Source organism: Genypterus blacodes, unplaced genomic scaffold, assembly GCF_046128005.1.
Source record: "Genypterus blacodes isolate CSIRO-AG114 ecotype Tasmania unplaced genomic scaffold, CSIRO-AGI_Gbla_v1 ptg000067l_1, whole genome shotgun sequence".
In the NCBI taxonomy this organism is placed as follows: domain Eukaryota; kingdom Metazoa; phylum Chordata; class Actinopteri; order Ophidiiformes; family Ophidiidae; genus Genypterus; species Genypterus blacodes.
This window is the reverse complement of record NW_027466879.1, coordinates 16,971,604-16,989,267: the sequence shown is the minus strand read 5'-3', so window position 1 is coordinate 16,989,267 and position 17,664 is coordinate 16,971,604. Positions and strand designations below refer to the sequence as shown.

Here is a 17,664-nt window from a genome sequence, read left to right as displayed (position 1 = left end):
TTCACTTTTAAATGTCTTTAATTTGACTTAAGAAACCCTGATTCAGAGCCATTAGAGGCCAAAGTGAATGTACACAGCAGGTTAAGTCTCCATCCTGACTAGCTATGAACAGGAAGTCTGGGTTAGGAATAAACTCAATAACCCATAAACTCAGTGAGCGCAGTTGCAGTTAATGTAGATGCTGTGGAAAGTAAAAGAAAAAAACAAACATAAAAAACCAAAACTGGTCAGAAAGTTTAACACCCCTGCAGGTGAGAGGAAGGTATTAGAGTCACTTTCCACATTTCCACAGTAAGAAAAAAAATTGTTTATACAGCCCAGTTAAAGCGATAAAAGAGAATTTTGTTGAGTTAATAAAAGACACGAATAAAATAAAAGGGCAGAAGGCAGCAGGTGCAACGAATTCAACGTTAAACGGAAACTAATACAGTAAAACTCAGCTGATTTGCAATCGTGAATATCATCAATGTCCACGAGGTTTGGAAGACCCAATTGTTTTTCTTCATTTCGATCTCACATTAAACGTAACAGACAAAACAAAACCCAGTGAATACCAACTGATTAACCACCGTGACACAGCAAAGCCAGTTCAAACCTCGGAATAGTCACACACGCATAAATTAACAAATAAATACAACACTTTACCATACTGGTGGTCATTGTAACCCACGACGATAACAGACGCTCACAGTTTGGCCAGAGAGTTGAGGCAAAAAAAAAGCAGAACAGTAAAAACAAGGAGAGGACACCAAAATGTCCACCTAAAACAAAGAGCCGTGTCCATTTTGCACATAAATGCAGACGGTTTGGATGCGACAGATATGGGCCATATTCCTTGTCAGTAGGACGCCGAAGAGAAGTGTGAAAGTTGACTATATTAGTAAATAAATACTGTTTTTGGGAAAGAAAATGCCCCAAAATGTTAAAGCTGGACGAGGAGGGAATCATTAACACTCTTTCCCTAAGCACTTCATCGTTTCATCTCACTTATTATGCACCTAAGCGAGTGTGTCCCTGGCTGGCTTTGTGCACTACAAAGAAAACATCTGAAAAGCAGACATCCATCCCGTGTTATTCTAACGTTTCAGAGGCAAACTTCATCGGTTCCGTTACATTTTCCATATGCGTGTAAATAATCTTCAAAACATGATGTGCATTAGGGCAAAAACAAATCCAAATATTCGAGCCAAAAATTGCAGCATCTCAAGAGCCTCAGCTGAAGATGTGTTTCCATGGGTCTGCGTACGAAAACTTTACACTCCAACACACACATAAGGAGATAAAATAACCATTCAACAAGATTACAGTGGCAAAGACTGAACCGAGGACAAAGACCTGATCCTGAGAATCCATCCAACAGTGCTGAGCTGAGACTCCTGTGGCTACAAAGGAGAGCGTGTGACAGAATGAGTTCGTCCAGGTCGTCTTAGAAAATGCCACCTTGCTGCCCGTCCCTACCTCAGGTGTCACTGTGGTCACGTGACTTTGTAAAGACCAGAAGCCTTTCCGACGGCCGCAAAGCGGGACAGCAGTCCAGACTCAATCAATGGATCAGCTGTGACTTCCTATGCAAAACAACGAGGATGGAACAACCCTTCTACAGTAAAGATAACGCACAAGTTAAATCAGCTTCAGCATGGACTCATTCTTGGTTGAGCAGACTTGGCAAAGAGAGCGTCCAGAGCTCTACATTTGAACTAGGAGAGTCTGGAGGAGGGCCGAGGCGTGGTATTGCTTTGTTAGTAGTGCTAAGGTTGCTTGTCGTTGTCTCTGGGTGTAAATCAGACTCAGATTCATTAAACCTTCATGGCTTTGTGCAAGAACTCTCCAGAATCAGGTCCATGTTTCCCTGTGTTTTTCCTATTAACTCCCTTGTGGGCAAAACACCATCTGCCTCACCGATCCTACTGCTCCCTCAGGTCCTGCACCTCCTATAGGTGAGTTCACATCATTCATCCCAAAGGTCTAATTATAACTGGAGGGTTCAGATGACATCAGAAGAGGCAATATTAGTATTGTATTGTTAAGGCATAATGTCTTCTTTGACGTGGGTGTCTTCCCTTTAGGCACATGGGTGTCGTCCAGGAGTTCAAGATCCTATATTCTTAATGCCGCCGTGTCCTTGGTTTGGTTCCTGTGCAGGATAATATCATATATATTTGGACATCTTTGTTTTCTGTTCTTTATGGCTATTTATTTGTGAAAGAGCTGCAGGTCCAGGCGAACCCACACCTCCCCCGTTGGAACCTCGTGCAGCAGGAGGCGCCGCGTTACGGGACCCTTGTTCTCCAGCTCTTTCTTTATGGTCGCCACGGGAACCTCTGTCCGACCCAGGAAGTCTGACGTGAGGGAGAAAAGAGCAGATGAATTCAGGACGAACAAATCCAGAGGAGGCATTTATTTTGAAAAAGGTTGATCAGAAGTTATGGTCTGAGCTGAATTTGACTTTAGAGGACCTAGTTTACTATGAATATTGATGGGAAGTATCTTTAAAGCTTTTAGCCTTCAAAATACCATTCTATTAGGAGCTCAGTGGAGATGTAACTGACCGTCAGGTGAAAACAGGTTCTTCTCACAGATGGTAATGCAGAGGACGTCCTGGTAGAGATCCTTGATGGGGAACTGACAGTTGAAGTTCCACTTGGGGTTCAGAGTGTCGTTGAGCGTTCTGGACGTGTAGACCTGAGCACCCAGGGTCACCTCACAGTACGGGTTACACTTACCTGGAGCAGGACAGAGACATGTGAGCAGAGACCTAAGACACACTAGGATAAATCGCCTCAGGATTTGTTGATTTTTGGATAAAGCAGTGCATTCTGGGTGATGTAATTATTTGATGTCAAATTAAGGCTTCAGTCCTTCTCCCACGGTCCACAAAATGAGAGGGGAATGAGTCACATGGCAAATAAAACTAAATGTCTGCTGTATAAATGTTATCATGAATAAGCAGGGGCTTCTTTCAATCAAAATATGTGGGCAATACAAATAAATAAATGAAATAAAGTTGTATTTCTACTTCCTGTCTTCAGCTGAAATTCTAACTGAATTAGTACACAGGCTGGGCATGAGGCAGGCAGCGTGGGCTCAAAGCTCCCGTCAAGCTGGGACATGACCCGGTGTGAACCTCAACCCACTGGACCACCACAGGTTCTGATCTCCATGCTCACCATGAGATTTGCACGGCTTGAGCTCAGTGGACTCCAAGACTGTGACGAGAAGTCGGCCGATTCCATTACCCTTCGTGGAACGTGCTGTACACATACATACGGACATACACACAGATTAATTCAGTGTTATGACATTGAATTAGTTGGTGAATGTGTGTGTCTGAATGGACTAACCTTGATAGACCTTTTCCCTTTTTTTCTTTTCCGTCTCAATGAATTCTTCAGATGTAGCCTTGATCTTCTGAACCCACGCCGTCCTAAAAACACACACATACACACACACACAGGCTAAAGGCTACAAAATACACTGAGAAGCTGTGCAATCACTCAGTGTGTGTGTGCATGTAGCTACCGCTCATTGATGTTCTCAGTCCGGAGTATATAGACTCTGTCGATGTGCGAGATGTGGAAGACGGGCTCGTCACTGGAAGGATCCGGCAGCTTCACCAGAACTTCATTCAGTAGCACAGGCTGCAGAAAACACACACACACACACACACACACACACACACACACACACACACACACACACACACACACACACACACACACACACACACACACACAGCTTATGAGACCCTCCATCTCCGTCAGCACTTAGGTACGAAGGAATCGTAATCTAAAAAAAAGTCTTCCGGATATCATGAGCTGTGCTGTTACCTGTGTGTCTGTGTGTGTGTGTGTGTGTGTGTGTGTGTGTGTGTGTGTGTGTGTGTCTTACCGGCTTATACATCTTGAGCTGCGTGTTGCTCTTGTAGCTGAACAGTTTGTCAGGTCCAGAGGAGCTGAACTGCTTAGAGGCGTACGTCAAAAGCAGGAAGTCATTGAAGAGGAAGGCCCATAGCTCCTTGTTGCTCTTCAACTTGAACATCTGGTAAAGAAATGAGAGAACACATCAGCTTCAATCAATGCAAACTAACACCACCACAGCTCCACCAAACACTGCTCACCTTTCCAGAATGGAGCAGCTTCCTGGGGCCCAGGCAGTTGGTAAGAGAGTTAAAGCCCACGTTCTGTTGAAAGAGAGAAACGTTCATCAGGTGTGTGTGCGTGAGTGCGGTGTGTGTGTGTGGGTTGATCAGTAAGCTCCATACCTCTGCTATGCCCTCACAGTGTACATGGGTCTGGATCCATTCCAGCCTGTCAGAGTTCTCCTTCTCCCTCACGCCCTCGTTAACCTGGTGAACACAAGTATTCAGTGTACAAAAATCATCCAGATTTTCAGATTATTCCACTGATAATTCTAAAACGTTTAAGCATGTGAAATTAACAACCACAGCAAACAGATCAAAACAAAAAATGTACCTGCTTGCAAAGTTCCTCTGCCCTCTCCAAAGCCTCTTTCAGGGGGCCCCGGTCAACGTGGCCCTCTGCAGTGCACTCCAGGATCTACAGAGACACACACACACATACACGTAAATAAACAGGCAATTTAATTATTTAATCTACAAATCAGAGGAGACAAGGCAAGACATTCCTTATTCCAACTGTGCTGTGTAAGGTCAGAATTGTGTGCAGAGCAGTTAATGAGGGACTCTCTCACACACACACACACACACACACGCACACGCAGACCTACATTTTTGATGTGCAGTGGGTAGCGAGTGATCCTCTGCATTGGTTTCAGCAGGAAGCTGGACAGCGGCATGCCTTTACACCTGTAGTCTGTTGCAAGTTTCTGATGGGAATAAAGACAAAAATAGCAGAAATATGAAGCACTGACTCTCTCCTGCAGGGAGCCGATACAGTCTGTAAGAGAGTGCAAGTGTTTTTCAAACAGCAACACAGGAATGAATTAAAGTGTAAAATAAAAAGAACCAGGCTGCAATATTCTGAAATTTTTATGGCAAATAAGAGGAAAGGAAAATAACTTCCCTTCCTTCCTTTCCTCACCCCTCGTCCACCCATGCTCCCTCCTACCTTTAGGAACTCCTTGAAATCCGCCTCGTTGTCGGTGCGAACCTGGAGCAGAGACGCGCCCTTGATCTGGCAGGAGCAGAAGCGGATGTAGGGCTGCGTGTGGGCCAGCTCGGAGGCCAGGACGTCTCCAATCACCTGCACCGGCATGTTCTCTCCGCCTTTCTTCTTGCGCGATTGCAGCGCCCTACAGGCAGATGTACACTTGAATATATATGGCGCACACACACACACACACACACACACACACACACACACACACACACACACACACACACACACACACACACACACACACACACACACACACACACACACACACACACACACAGTAAGTAACTCAAGTTAGATGACATGAATCTGCCTGTTATTTACTTGAGCAGTTTAGTGTTACAGGCCAGCAGCTCTTTCCAGTTGACAAAAATCAAGCCCATCTCGGCTTCGGTTACTCGGCCAGACTCGGACATGGGCTTAAAGAAGACCTAGACAGTGAGGAAGACAACACATCACATTAATGTACTTGCTGAAATTACTCCATACATGTGTAAGCTGCTGGCTCACAGGTAACCCCCTACTGCCCGTTACCTCCAGGACCACTGACAGGTCTTCCACGTATCTCTCCTCAGTCTGTATGAGCTCGTGGATGTAACCCTGCCTCTTCTTCTCCTGGGGGCTCATCGAGGCCAGGCTGGTCAGGTCTGCACACCCTGGACGAGACGAGGAGCGGAGACAAGAGGGACTTACTTTTCCTTGATGCAAAACCCTCAAGGGCAAAGAAGCCGCCGCTTCAACGCAAACATCCACCCCCTCCCACTATGCTTGTGATGCTCAGCTCACACACACACAAACACACACACACACTTACCCACTACAGAGTGCCAATTTGGACATAGCGATCCCGCAATCCCTGCCTGTTGCTCCCTTACTGTCTCTTCTCTGTCTTCATCCTCGTCTCTCTCATCCCAAAGTTTCAGAAACTCAAATCTGCTCATCGCCTCTGATCCTCCTGCTATTTGAAGCTTCTCTTAGGTTTTCGTTCTGCGTCTTGTATCTCTGATTATTTTTGTTCTGTCCTGTTCCTCAGTAATCTGTCTGCCCTTGCTGCTACCAGGCTTAACGAATCTAAACCTGTTTGTGTAAAAACAGGAAGGAGGATTCTTTCTGACTCATCCCCTTCCAAACATGCTTAGATTGGATCAACTCTTTTGGTCTTTATAAGCTTAAAACAAATATAAATCAAATAATCAAAGGCCTCCACAGGATAAATTTCTTACAGTACAAAAGAAAATCCGTATAAAGTCCTTTATAATAAGAAGCTATGTTTGTTAGTATTCTCCTCACTTTAACATTTACACTGATAAAAGTTGGGTTACTGCATTTGCCTGTAACACAGTTTCATTTAATAATTGATGAGGAATCTGTTCATTCCCATGAAAGCTGCTCACCTTTTATACCAAAAGGGGTTTTCCTTGCGTCCTAGTCAGCGCCCATAAAGAACAAGCATACACCATTCCTCTGACTGACCTGGTTTGACTCCCTGCACTTAATATAGATTTTAGATTACATATTGGATAATTCAGAGTGTGGTTTCTGAATGTCGATCAAGCGCATAGTTCATCCAGAAGTTAGGACCTAAAGAAACCCCTATTAAGGGATCATCACATTATACAAACTACTGACATCAGTGAAACTAACAACATTGGTTTTCTAATCCAATAAATATATTATGAACCTAATCGTTTATGGTGAAGTGGCTGAAGGAAAAAGTGAATCAATATTTAATGAAAACACAACTCTTACATCTAGCTGAGGAAATGCTGCAAAAAACAGGCAAAGACCTGCCAACACCCACATACATACAAACCATTCCTTATCATTTGTGTTGTGTTGCCAAGATAAATACTCAAACACGGTGCACACACATAGTTTGAGAGACCCACTTATATTTCATTTTCAATAACAATGCGGTAATAATAAAGCCATGAGCTGTCATCTCAAACCAAAGGTTTTATTTCAGAGTGAGAAAATATATTAGACACGTGTTCAAAAATACTTCCAGTCTAAACTTAGAGGTCATAAATATGTTACAGGTTCAATAATAACCCATGCTGCTCTAAAATAAACAAAATCAAATATGCCCCTGCTTTTAGTTTTCCTTGCTGCTTTTTGGAATATTTGGTAAGTCTGCGGTAAGGCGAATAATGTAAAATTAAACAAGATAAAACAAAACAAGTGACAAGTGCTTTAGCAGCAGTTTGTTTGGAGTTATAATTTCATCAAGATACACTCAAGAAATCAGGTTATAGTGTAGTTTACTTTGGTATGTGCCTTGACATTAATCTGTCTGAGGTTTTAGAAGAGGCACAGAACTAGAACCAAGCGAGGCCTGACCAGTGTGCATAGATGAGCTGATCTACACTCATCATCCTCACAGCGGTCATCACATTAGCCTTCCTTTATCTTTATCTTTGTTTACACTCAGAACATTGGGATGTCCCGCTAAAGTGCCAGTGCGTCATCTCCTTGAAAGACGGATAATTAAGCACCAACGATCTTTTACATCATTAGTTGCGAATATCTCAGGCAGGCATGCAACAGAAACACTCAGCAGCACAGCAGTGAAACAGTTAATAGGAGGGGCAACAGTAGTTTGTAATATCACCCCTCGATGTCTTATGTATGCGTTTGTCTGTGAGAGAGTCTGGAACAGTTGACCATATGGTGCAGAGTCCTATCAATGGATGGCTAATGCTCTCTGTGAGTGTGTGTGTGTGTGTGTGTTTGTGCGTGTGTGTGTGTGTATCAACAGCTGGCCCTTTATTGCTTTCAAATATAGAGGACAAACTGCTTCCAAATGGACATTTTCTATAGCAACTAAACTTAACGTAAACCTAACGCTGCTGTACGTAAAGTTAATCATAAACAATGTAATGCAATCCAATACAGCCCTGCAGTATATTCTACCTTTGTGAAGCTTCTTACGCTTGTTTAAAGGACTTTATTTAACGCCACGGTCACGTTTGAGGCCATAATCTGTGGTTGTGTTGTATTGGACTGCATTATGTAGAGAAGTGTGTCTAATATTCTGCCACATATGTATATTTAAATGGTGGAGAACAAAACAAATCTAAAATCCAACTAATCCACACTTATTTACTAAACTGTGGTTGAATGCTGTCTGAGACTGCTCACACACAGTTCATGCTGTGTGTCGCATGTGTTTTGAGTACATGAGAGGCAAAACGGTGGACTGCTCATTCATCCAGGCACAAAATATCCACAGTCTTGAAGGTCAAGAAAACATCTGATAAAGTGTTTATAAAGGTGTGCGAGTATCGTGTCTGGATGTGGGTCGGCGACACAACCTGCGGGTCGTGGTGGAGTCAGAGGTGAGAAGAGAAAACTGAGATATTACAGAAATAAATAAAAAAATGGGGGAGAAAAGCAGGTGCAGGGTGAGAGGGGAAAGAAAAAAGATGGGGGGGGCAAAATGGAGAGGGAAATAAAAGTGAAGAGAGACCCACAGAGAGACCCACCACCTCTAAATGTGAAGTTAGTGGTGAAAGTAACAAGCCAGGAAATCACAAAAGGCACTGCGGCATCAACAGTGTCACTTTACATTATTATGTACTGATTCAGTTGTAATGTAAAGATTCACGCACGCACGCACACACACACACACACACACACACACAACACACACAGCAAGATTTGCGAAAGAAGTTAGTAGGCAGGGCGTCCGCACACTCCGCCCCTCCAGAACAGTGAAATAGTGGGTCTCTCTGAAGTCTGGAGGAAGAGGAGGAGAAGAGGAGGGAGAGGACTTTCTATCACCCTAAAAAGAGAAAGACAGAGGAACAGAGGGAGCAAGGGAAAGAATGGGTTAAGTGAGAAAAGGAGGAGTGAGGAATAAAAGGAAAGAAACAAAGAGAAAAGATCAGCAGGAGGAAAAGATATAGATAAAAGGCAGGTAATAATAGTGATGAGAGGGCCGCGGGCTTGAAGGGACACATGACGCATTTAACAACATCTCAGCTATCAGCGCAAAAAGCCAAAGACCCTGTGAAAACACCCACAAAATGCTGAATTTCAATCCTTTACTCACATTGCTGGCTGGGGTCGACCTCGGCTGTGGTCATGGTGACGTAATTGGTGGGGAACAGGCCGGTGACCCCGTTGATCTCTCCTTTCCACCAGTCGGGGTTGTTCTTGTCCAGGACGTTGATGTGCTGACCTTTGGAGAAGCTCATCTCGTCCCCGTTGGCAGCCGCATAGTCGTACATGGCGATCACCTGACAGACTGACATAGACGGCAGGTGTCAGACGGTCATTCATGAGAGATGAATAAAGAAATGCTGACTTCACCATGACTGCTGCTTGTTTACAAAGCTTCCCCGCACGCTACCATTAGCACACCGGCATCCTGTGTTGTTTCAAACTATTTTACACTTACTACTTAATCATTTTCAGGAAAATGACATCCAGACGAGGTCATTGGTAGTGTGTGAGTTGGAGCATTTGTGGGGATATTTGATGTTTTAGAATTTTAGAACTTCATGTAGAGTACAATGGAACATGGAAGAAAGGAATTAAGCGCAAATGTTGGACCAATGGAGTGTGCGAGAACAGACACACAGAACACTCTCCATTTAAATTAACTGACTAATCAACTGAGTGGGGTTATATACAGAATTTTCAAGTCTTTTGTTTTGTAAAAATCTTACCTAACGTCCAAATTCAAATGAGAGAAGTCTCTTTCAGCTCAAATGATTGAAAGAACGATAAGCAATGCAAACCATGTACGCGATTATCATCCGACTTGTAATACAAATGGGGTAAATGGGATTGTTGTTAGTTGCTATGTGTGGGTATACTATTGTCCGATATACTGGAATATGAGAAGAAATGAAGTTGGAGAGGATATAATAGTAGCAGTAGTGGCAGAAGAGTGTGTGCATTACTTGGTTGGGGCGCTGGTGTGGACTTGCCGCTGTTGGATCCTAACATTTTGACATGATTGGCAGGGAACCAGCCTTTCTGGCGCTTTTTACCACGGGCCTACAGACAGGAGGACACACACAGACAAACACATACACAGTGAGGTCTTGGAAGACAGTTGTAGATCTAGGTGGGCATGTTTAACATGTCTTAAGCACTCAAAGTCAGTCAGCCACTCAGCCTGATGAAAATGCTGACCTGCAGTTCTCCGAGCCACCAGCCAGAGGAGTTCCTGCCCAGGATGAGGATGAGCTGACCAGGACTCAAGTTCAATTGCTCAGGTCCCTTCGAGGAATAGGGACTTGTCACCTGGGCTATTTCTGTGAACACGCACACAACCACAAATATGTTAAGTCAAACTGTAGCAAAAGGCAAATTAATCAACAGATTCAAAAGAAGATGGGATGTGCTACCTGGCTTCTTCTTTCCAGATATGCTAGATGTCTGAAACCACAACAAATACAGCATTTATTCTGATACAACCTTTTACTATAACTTCATTAAAAGTGACCGGGAGTTGACAAAAACAACATAACAAGGTCACCCAACAGCTTATCGTAATATTGAGGTTAATCCTTACATCCGTCTCTTTGGCTTTGACGTAGTTGCTGGGGAACGCTCCAATGCGGTCGCCTATGGAGCCGTTCCACCATTCTCCCTCTTTCTGGCTCACCAGGATCACATCTCCTTCTTGAAAAGTCAGAACATCGCGCTCTAGAGACTCGTAAGTGTACAACGCCACATATTCTGCAGAGGAAAATCACAAATTCACAAAAACGTGTAAGGTATGCGCTTCATCAACTTCAACAATTAATCTCTAAAATGATCTACTTCACTTGAGAACAACCTACAAATTCTGCAGGCATGAGGTGCGATCATATAAAAATGGGATGATATATACTAACTGCATACATCGGCAATTCTTAAGGGAGATCTTGTAGGCAGACGGCAATAAAAGATAGTTTTGAGTAAAGTAATAATTACAAATGAGTTATGTCATATATGAAGAATGAACGGTAGTGGAATGACGAACAAACGTGGTGATATTTTAGAAAGAGCAAGGGAAAATTTGTGACGGTACCTTCCAGCAGCTGGCCGTCACTTGTCTCTGAACCATCAGGAGGGGAGTTCTTAGAGCTGGACACAAACATGGAATATTTCACTGTATTTAAAACAGTCTTTGATGTTTATCATTCATTCATCCAGCCAACCATCCATAACTTCTCTGCCAGGTAACCACCATTGCTGTGGCAAAAAAAAACTTATGTCCAAGCTTTGTTGTCCAGTTCTTCCTGCTGGATCTCCAGGTCTGCTGCCTTTCTCTGAACATGCTTAGAAAACCTCCATAGGGAAGCAACAAAAGGTATCTGACCCAATGTCTGAACCACTACCACTGGGTCCTTTCTCTGAGCTCTGGAATTTCCTAACAAGACATTCAGTGGGGGGGAAAACATTTTTTCTGCATGTTTTCTGTCACTACCTAAAGCAACGTTACATACATAACCTGTTAATTGAGAGTTTTGCATGGTGTCAACCCATTGAGCTCACACCCCATCTTACACTCAGTTGACCCCCTGAGACACCTACTGATCACACACTGGTGAGCACTGAACTTCACCCCAGGCGCTTCATATTAGGCTGCATGCTGTATGGCAGAGTTATGCATCAACTCCCTGTTTTGTGTGTGTAATTAAGAACTGCACATGATGATCCTGTTACAGCAAACACTTCAGAACAAGAAAATTCATTTCTGTGGCCTGAATACCAAGCATACTGGCATAGTTTCAACACACACACACACACACACACACACACACACACACACACACACACACACACACACACACACACACACACACACACACACACACACACACACACACACACACACACACACACACACACACACACACACACACACACACACACGTTATCAGTGATTACACCCAAAGCCACAAGATATGTTGGTATGGGAAGCAGAGCAGTTTGCAGAGCAGACACAGCTTGTTTCCACAGTCTGCTGCTTGTTTGTTCAAATATATGAACCCCTGACTTGTGAGCACGGTTTATTCTTTGACAAAGGTTTAAAAGGGCCAAAAAAACAGGCCTGAAAATACAATTAACATTTTTTTTTTTTATTCTGATATTGCAACCGGTCCATAGTTTGATCTATAATGGCAAGTTTGTGAAACTATGAAAACTTACTCGACGTCTTCTTCCCCCAGCAGTGTCACATAGGTTTTGGGGAACCAGCCCTGTGCGCCATTCAGCTCTCCCAGCCACCAGCTCTCCTGCTGCTCCAGCACCTGGATCACATCGTCCTTATTGAAGTTGAGATGGTTGTCCGTCTTTGCCGTCCAGGAGCACAGAGCCTGGGCCAGGAGGTTACCAACCACCTGCAGGACACGCACACGCACAGAGTGGTTTCATTAGAATAAGAAGAGCAAAACGCGGGAAATGATCATTTACTGTGGTGCCTCTTGCAACAAATAAGGAAAAAAGCATCAGGATAACCAGATAAAATTGTGTGTGTGTTGACAGCCTAAAAGCAAGCCTAAATCAAGCCTAAAAGCTCTCTCACCTGTCCCTGTGTCTCAGAGGGCGCGGGGTTTGGAGAGTGTGTTGGTGTGAAGGCAGACCTTGCTCCCGCTGCCTTGACAGCATCGAGGCTGTTGGAAAGCTGCTGTTTGAGAGCCATTTTGGGACCACCAGGAGCCGCAGCTGTGTTATTAGTAAGATCTGAGGTCGCCACCTTCTCTACATAGCTCTCAGGGAACCAGCCCATCTTCCCCTGTTTGCTCCCGTACAGCCAGCCCTCTTCCCGCTCGGTTGTCTCGTCCACCTGAAGGGAGGAGAGAGCAGCCAGGAAGAGGAGAAAGGAGTCAACAGCTAACTAGAAGCTACTTCTATCAGCTCCTGCGATGTGATTGACATTCTCACCTCAATGATGTCATCTGCACTGAAGTTGAGTTCCTCCTGGTTTCGTGCAGTGAAGGGGTAGATCGCTCTGAAGGACGTAAGCGCAGCAGACTTCCTGTGGTGTGTGGCCCTGGGCTGCACACCTAAAGCAGAAGCCAAAAACAAGAATCAACTTTAATACACAGTCAACACAGACTCTGCGTGTGTGTGCGTGTGTGTGCGTGTTTGTGTGTGTCATACCCTTCCTCTCCTCCAGCCCTCTCAGCAGAGCGGTCAGTTTCTCGTGAATGTCAACCTTTCCTCCTCCACTGGGTGGCGGCTGCAGACGAGATGCTGGCTGCTGACGAGATGCCTCCTCCTTTCTCTTTCTGTCCTCCTCGGCTTTGCGCCTCTCCTCTTCCTCTTGTTTCCTCTTCCTCTCCTCCTCCACCCTCTTTCTCTCCTCTTCACGCCTTCGCCTATCCGCCTCTTCCTGCTGCTTCTTTCTATCCTCCGTCCTCCTGTCGTCCTCTTCTTTCTTCCGTCTTTCCTCCTCCTCGCGCTTTCTCCTCTCTTCTGCATCTCGTGCAGCTGCCCCAGCTGCTCTTTGTCTCCTCTTTTCCTCGTCTTCCCTCTCCCTCCTGCGGTCCTCCTCTCGCCGCTCCTCTTCTAACTTCTTCCTCTCTTCCTCCCGCCTGTGTCTCTCCTCCTCCTCTTTCCTTCTTTTCTCCTCATTCTTCCTGTCTTCTTCTAGCTGCCTCCTCTCCGCCTCTAGCTTTCTCCTCTCCTCTTCCAGCTTTCTCCTCTCGTCCTCCTGCTTCCTTCTCTCCTCCTGCCTCTGCCGTTCCTCCTCTGCTCTTCTTTTGCGTTCCTCCTCCTCTCTTCTCTTCCGCTCCACCTCCTCCTTGGCTTTGCGCTCTCTTTCAGCCTGCTCCTTGGCGGCCTGGAGGAGTGCCTGTCTTTCTTTCTCCTCCTCCTCCTCCCTCAGTTTCGCCTCTCTCTCCTCCTGAATTCTCCTCAGACGCTCTTCCTCATCCCTCCTCAGCTTCTCCTGCAACTGACGATCCTTTTCATGTTTAATACGCCTGTTAAGGAGAAACAATGAGACTCTTTTAAAAGAAACGAAAAGTTTAATTTCTTCGTCAATCAACTTTGTTCTCATGGAAAACTAAAAAGAGAAAACTGTAAAACCAGATTACCTCTGAGCTTCTTCCTCCTCCCTCTGCTTTCTCTCCTCCTCTTGTCTTTTCCTCTCCTCCTCTCGCTTCTTCCTCGCCTCTTCCTGCTCCTTCTTCCGATTCAGTTCCCGCTGTTTGTCCTCTTTGATGTTCTGTAGTTTCTCCAGTGCCTCCTGCTGCTTCCTCTGGCTCTCTCTGAGCTCCTACATGCACACAAAAACACTTTACTGGCAGAGAGCAAGGAATGATGCTGTGCTGAAGAAAACACTCAAAAGACATAACAGGCTCAGGGATGTAAAGAGAAAACATGCTGAATTGCAGGCCAAGCACTTAGTTACTAAAACATGTTTGAGACAGATATTAAGTAAAGAAAGAGATAAGTTCTGAGTCTGACACACAAAGAATTGACAATATTTTGTGGAAGTAATATGACCGCTCTGTTTTAGACATAAAGCGGACACATTTGGAATTCCAGTAGGTTTTACACAATAGATCCTAGTGCACAGTTATTGAGTTTAGGGCCCAACCTTCTCACCTGATTTGGCGCCCCAGACTTTCACCTCTTCCTAAGCTTGAAAACATCGACAATATGAGCAGTGGAGGTGGAGGAGTGATTTCTTAAAGAGCCATGAAATGGACTCTTATAAACACGGGATAAGTTCCCTCTAGCATTTTTGGCAAAGGTGTTGAAAGAGGGTTGACAGAAGATTGTGTTATAAAATCAATAAATTCAACATGTATGAGTTAGAGCTTCCCATGTTAGGCTCAGAAGTCAGAAGAGGAGAAGAGAACAACAAAGAAAACTAAAGAGAAAACCTTTAGTAAATGGAAGAGTTTACGGAGGCAGACCAGCAGACAGAAGGCAGCCTGAAGCATAGAGTCCTCATCACCCACAGACTGTAAAGGGGGAAGGGAATGGGTGCGAGGAAGTAGAGGGAAGGAGGAAAAGATGAGAGAAAGAGGAAGAGGTAGGTCCAGCAGAGGAACCGATTTTGGAGTGTTACCAAGAGAATGAGAAGTGCAGATGACAGGAATCAAATTGAAGCACACAAGACAAAACAGAGGGTTATGACAGGAAGTAAATGAGCGGAGGAGAGACAAAAGTTATCAAGTACCAAGCAGCAGCAGTATTAAGATGGTATGTGCCTGGGATTTTATCCAGGCAATGTCCAATGTAAATTTGTCTGTTATGATATTCACACTACCATGAGCCGTGATCAAGTTGGAGTTATGAACAGCTCAACACACTAGAAGGAGATTAAAAACTATGTATGTATGAGTATTGAGGGAGAGGGTTGCTCATTTCTATAGGTCTGTCTTTATTCCTAACAGAACTAATGGCTTAAACCAGGGGTGCCCAATATGTCGACCGGTCGATCGCAAAGGTAGTGCGGGTAGATTAGACTACCTACCTTATTTTTTTTTTAAAGTGTTAGTCCGCCATCTATCCTCTCTATGGCGTTTGTCACTTACGACGTACAATGCGGCCGGTCTGACATCTCTTCTCTACTAACACACGGGTCACCAAGCACAAAGCGCAAAACTCCAGCGAGCAAAGTGACATAGTTAGCCTTCTAATTTACCGTAGTCAATATGATCAGCCCTTTTAATGTTTTCAAACAAAATATGCAACATCTGTCCTCAAAGCTGCAGCACCATGATTTGGAGAACTTCCAAAACCTTGCGTCAGAGCTGGAGACACAGCGGAAGCCGTGTGCACAACTTGACAGTGTGCGCTACACAGAGCAGGTTGAAAATGGTCTGTCAGACTTAAACAAACGTTTTCAAGACGTTGCTCTACTCGAGCCAGGGAAAATATTGAGGTTGATTCACTTGCATCAAAAATTGCAACACAGTTTCATCTGAACTCATCTGTAGTGGACATTTTGACACCACAGACTGACATTCAGCTGAAGTCCAGAGCTCATGGACAGTTTTGAAACTACTACTATTTTACATTTATGCGAGTCAGCCTTTTCCCACATGAAGATTATTAAGTGAAAATACCGTTCCACCATGACCGATGATCATTTGGAAGCCTGCTTGAGTCTGGCTACAAGCAGCTACTGTCCAGACTGTGCAACCCTAGCTGACTCATCAGAGTAAGGAAGTGACCATAAATGTATTAAATTGTATTGTGCCATAAGGGTTCATGCGGTGATGCAAGGTACGCCAACATATATTACAAATATAAAGTATACTCACTATATATATAATTAGATATATATTTAGTATTTTTAATGCAGGTAGATATTCTTGACCTTGTCATTTTGAAAGTAGCTCACAAGCCAAAAGGTGTGGGTACCCCTGGTGTAAACAGTGATAATGGAGCACACTTTCTTCACTATTGTTTCTTCATTCATGGTGTATCATGTGGTTGTAAACCCAGGACAGTGAAGAAAAGAAAAGTTTGAGAAAAATGAAAACCGTACCGTAACTTTCACACTTTATAAATTCAGCATCAGTCAGGTATTTGGTTTAGATTATCAATTGATATTAAAATTATTATTATTAAGAGTCGAGTGGAAGACTCATTTAAGGACCTGCAGACACATTTTTGGTAGATTTCATGTATAAAAACACACCGAATGCAAATGTTCTACAGTTTATGGAATATTGGTGGAAATGTGTTATTATGTTCTTATGTATGTTAAGTCTTACCTGCATATCTTGATTGTAATTGTCCATCTCAGCCAGTTTAGCAGCAGTATCTCTTTCCAGAGCTTGCAGTTGTTCTCGCATTTTCCCACATCCTCCATTTTTCTCTGTAATACTCAGCTTCATGGTGGACACGGTCGACACTGCAAAAATAAGACAGACAAACGCATTACAACTGAAGAGATTTTTCCTTTTGGGAGTGTTACCATTCCAGGAGGCACATTTAGGGATTGAAAACACTTATAATTACATTCCTGCATCCCTTTTATCTTTTCTTTATCACTCTATGTAAATGCTGCTGGTTTACAAACTGCATACTTTTGTCATTCGGACTGTTTCTACTCAAACGAATTCATCAATACTGACCTGGCAGGTTATTCAGAGCCATGTTCTTGAGTTTCTCACTTAGCCGCCTCTGCTCTGGGGTCAGTTGGGACAACTTCCTCTGGAACTCCTACACAGGAGTACACACCAGCAAGAGGAAATGCATCAATAGCGGAAAAAACAAACAGGTGAAGGATAAATGACAGAATTTAATGACTTGGGATGAAATGAAGAAACAGTTTGGTTGAAATTATTACACTGTATTAAAGCACCAAATGAGGGCTAATTGGAGCACAAACACACCAACCTCGAGCTGTTTCTGCAAACTGATCATGTCCTGTTGTTGTGAGTCTTTCCTTTGACTGGTCAAATCCAGCTCCGTCTTCTGAAGCTTCTTCCTGTTCTGAACGTCACGCAGACGGTCCGAGATTTGACGATGCTTGTTACCCTGAGACACCAGAATACGCAGACACAAAGAGCAGAAGAGAAACATTACTAACCCCCCTAGTGTGTGCAAGCTTACA

General features: G+C 44.0%; 1 protein-coding gene across 4 annotated transcripts in view; it reads right to left on the bottom strand.

Annotated features, from left to right (window-relative positions):
* Positions 1–17,664, bottom strand: part of itsn2b (intersectin 2b) — a 29,162-nt gene continuing 11,498 nt past the window's right edge. For all 4 annotated transcript variants that reach the window (XM_076155248.1, XM_076155251.1, XM_076155247.1 and 1 more), the window contains exons 14-40: positions 17,448–17,588; positions 17,183–17,270; positions 16,820–16,959; positions 14,180–14,361; positions 13,242–14,065; positions 13,023–13,144; positions 12,664–12,924; positions 12,288–12,478; positions 11,164–11,219; positions 10,663–10,829; positions 10,496–10,526; positions 10,281–10,402; positions 10,046–10,142; positions 9,190–9,384; positions 5,670–5,791; positions 5,460–5,566; positions 5,088–5,271; positions 4,747–4,845; positions 4,473–4,556; positions 4,262–4,345; positions 4,118–4,180; positions 3,889–4,038; positions 3,520–3,638; positions 3,342–3,424; positions 3,168–3,251; positions 2,550–2,723; positions 1–2,339 (exon numbers count right to left, since the gene is read on the bottom strand). In XM_076155248.1, coding sequence (XP_076011363.1) covers positions 2,194–2,339; positions 2,550–2,723; positions 3,168–3,251; positions 3,342–3,424; positions 3,520–3,638; positions 3,889–4,038; positions 4,118–4,180; positions 4,262–4,345; positions 4,473–4,556; positions 4,747–4,845; positions 5,088–5,271; positions 5,460–5,566; positions 5,670–5,791; positions 9,190–9,384; positions 10,046–10,142; positions 10,281–10,402; positions 10,496–10,526; positions 10,663–10,829; positions 11,164–11,219; positions 12,288–12,478; positions 12,664–12,924; positions 13,023–13,144; positions 13,242–14,065; positions 14,180–14,361; positions 16,820–16,959; positions 17,183–17,270; positions 17,448–17,588 — 4,116 coding nt within the window. In that variant the 3' untranslated portion in view covers positions 1–2,193. The remainder of the gene's footprint in view (positions 2,340–2,549; positions 2,724–3,167; positions 3,252–3,341; positions 3,425–3,519; positions 3,639–3,888; positions 4,039–4,117; positions 4,181–4,261; positions 4,346–4,472; positions 4,557–4,746; positions 4,846–5,087; positions 5,272–5,459; positions 5,567–5,669; positions 5,792–9,189; positions 9,385–10,045; positions 10,143–10,280; positions 10,403–10,495; positions 10,527–10,662; positions 10,830–11,163; positions 11,220–12,287; positions 12,479–12,663; positions 12,925–13,022; positions 13,145–13,241; positions 14,066–14,179; positions 14,362–16,819; positions 16,960–17,182; positions 17,271–17,447; positions 17,589–17,664) is intronic.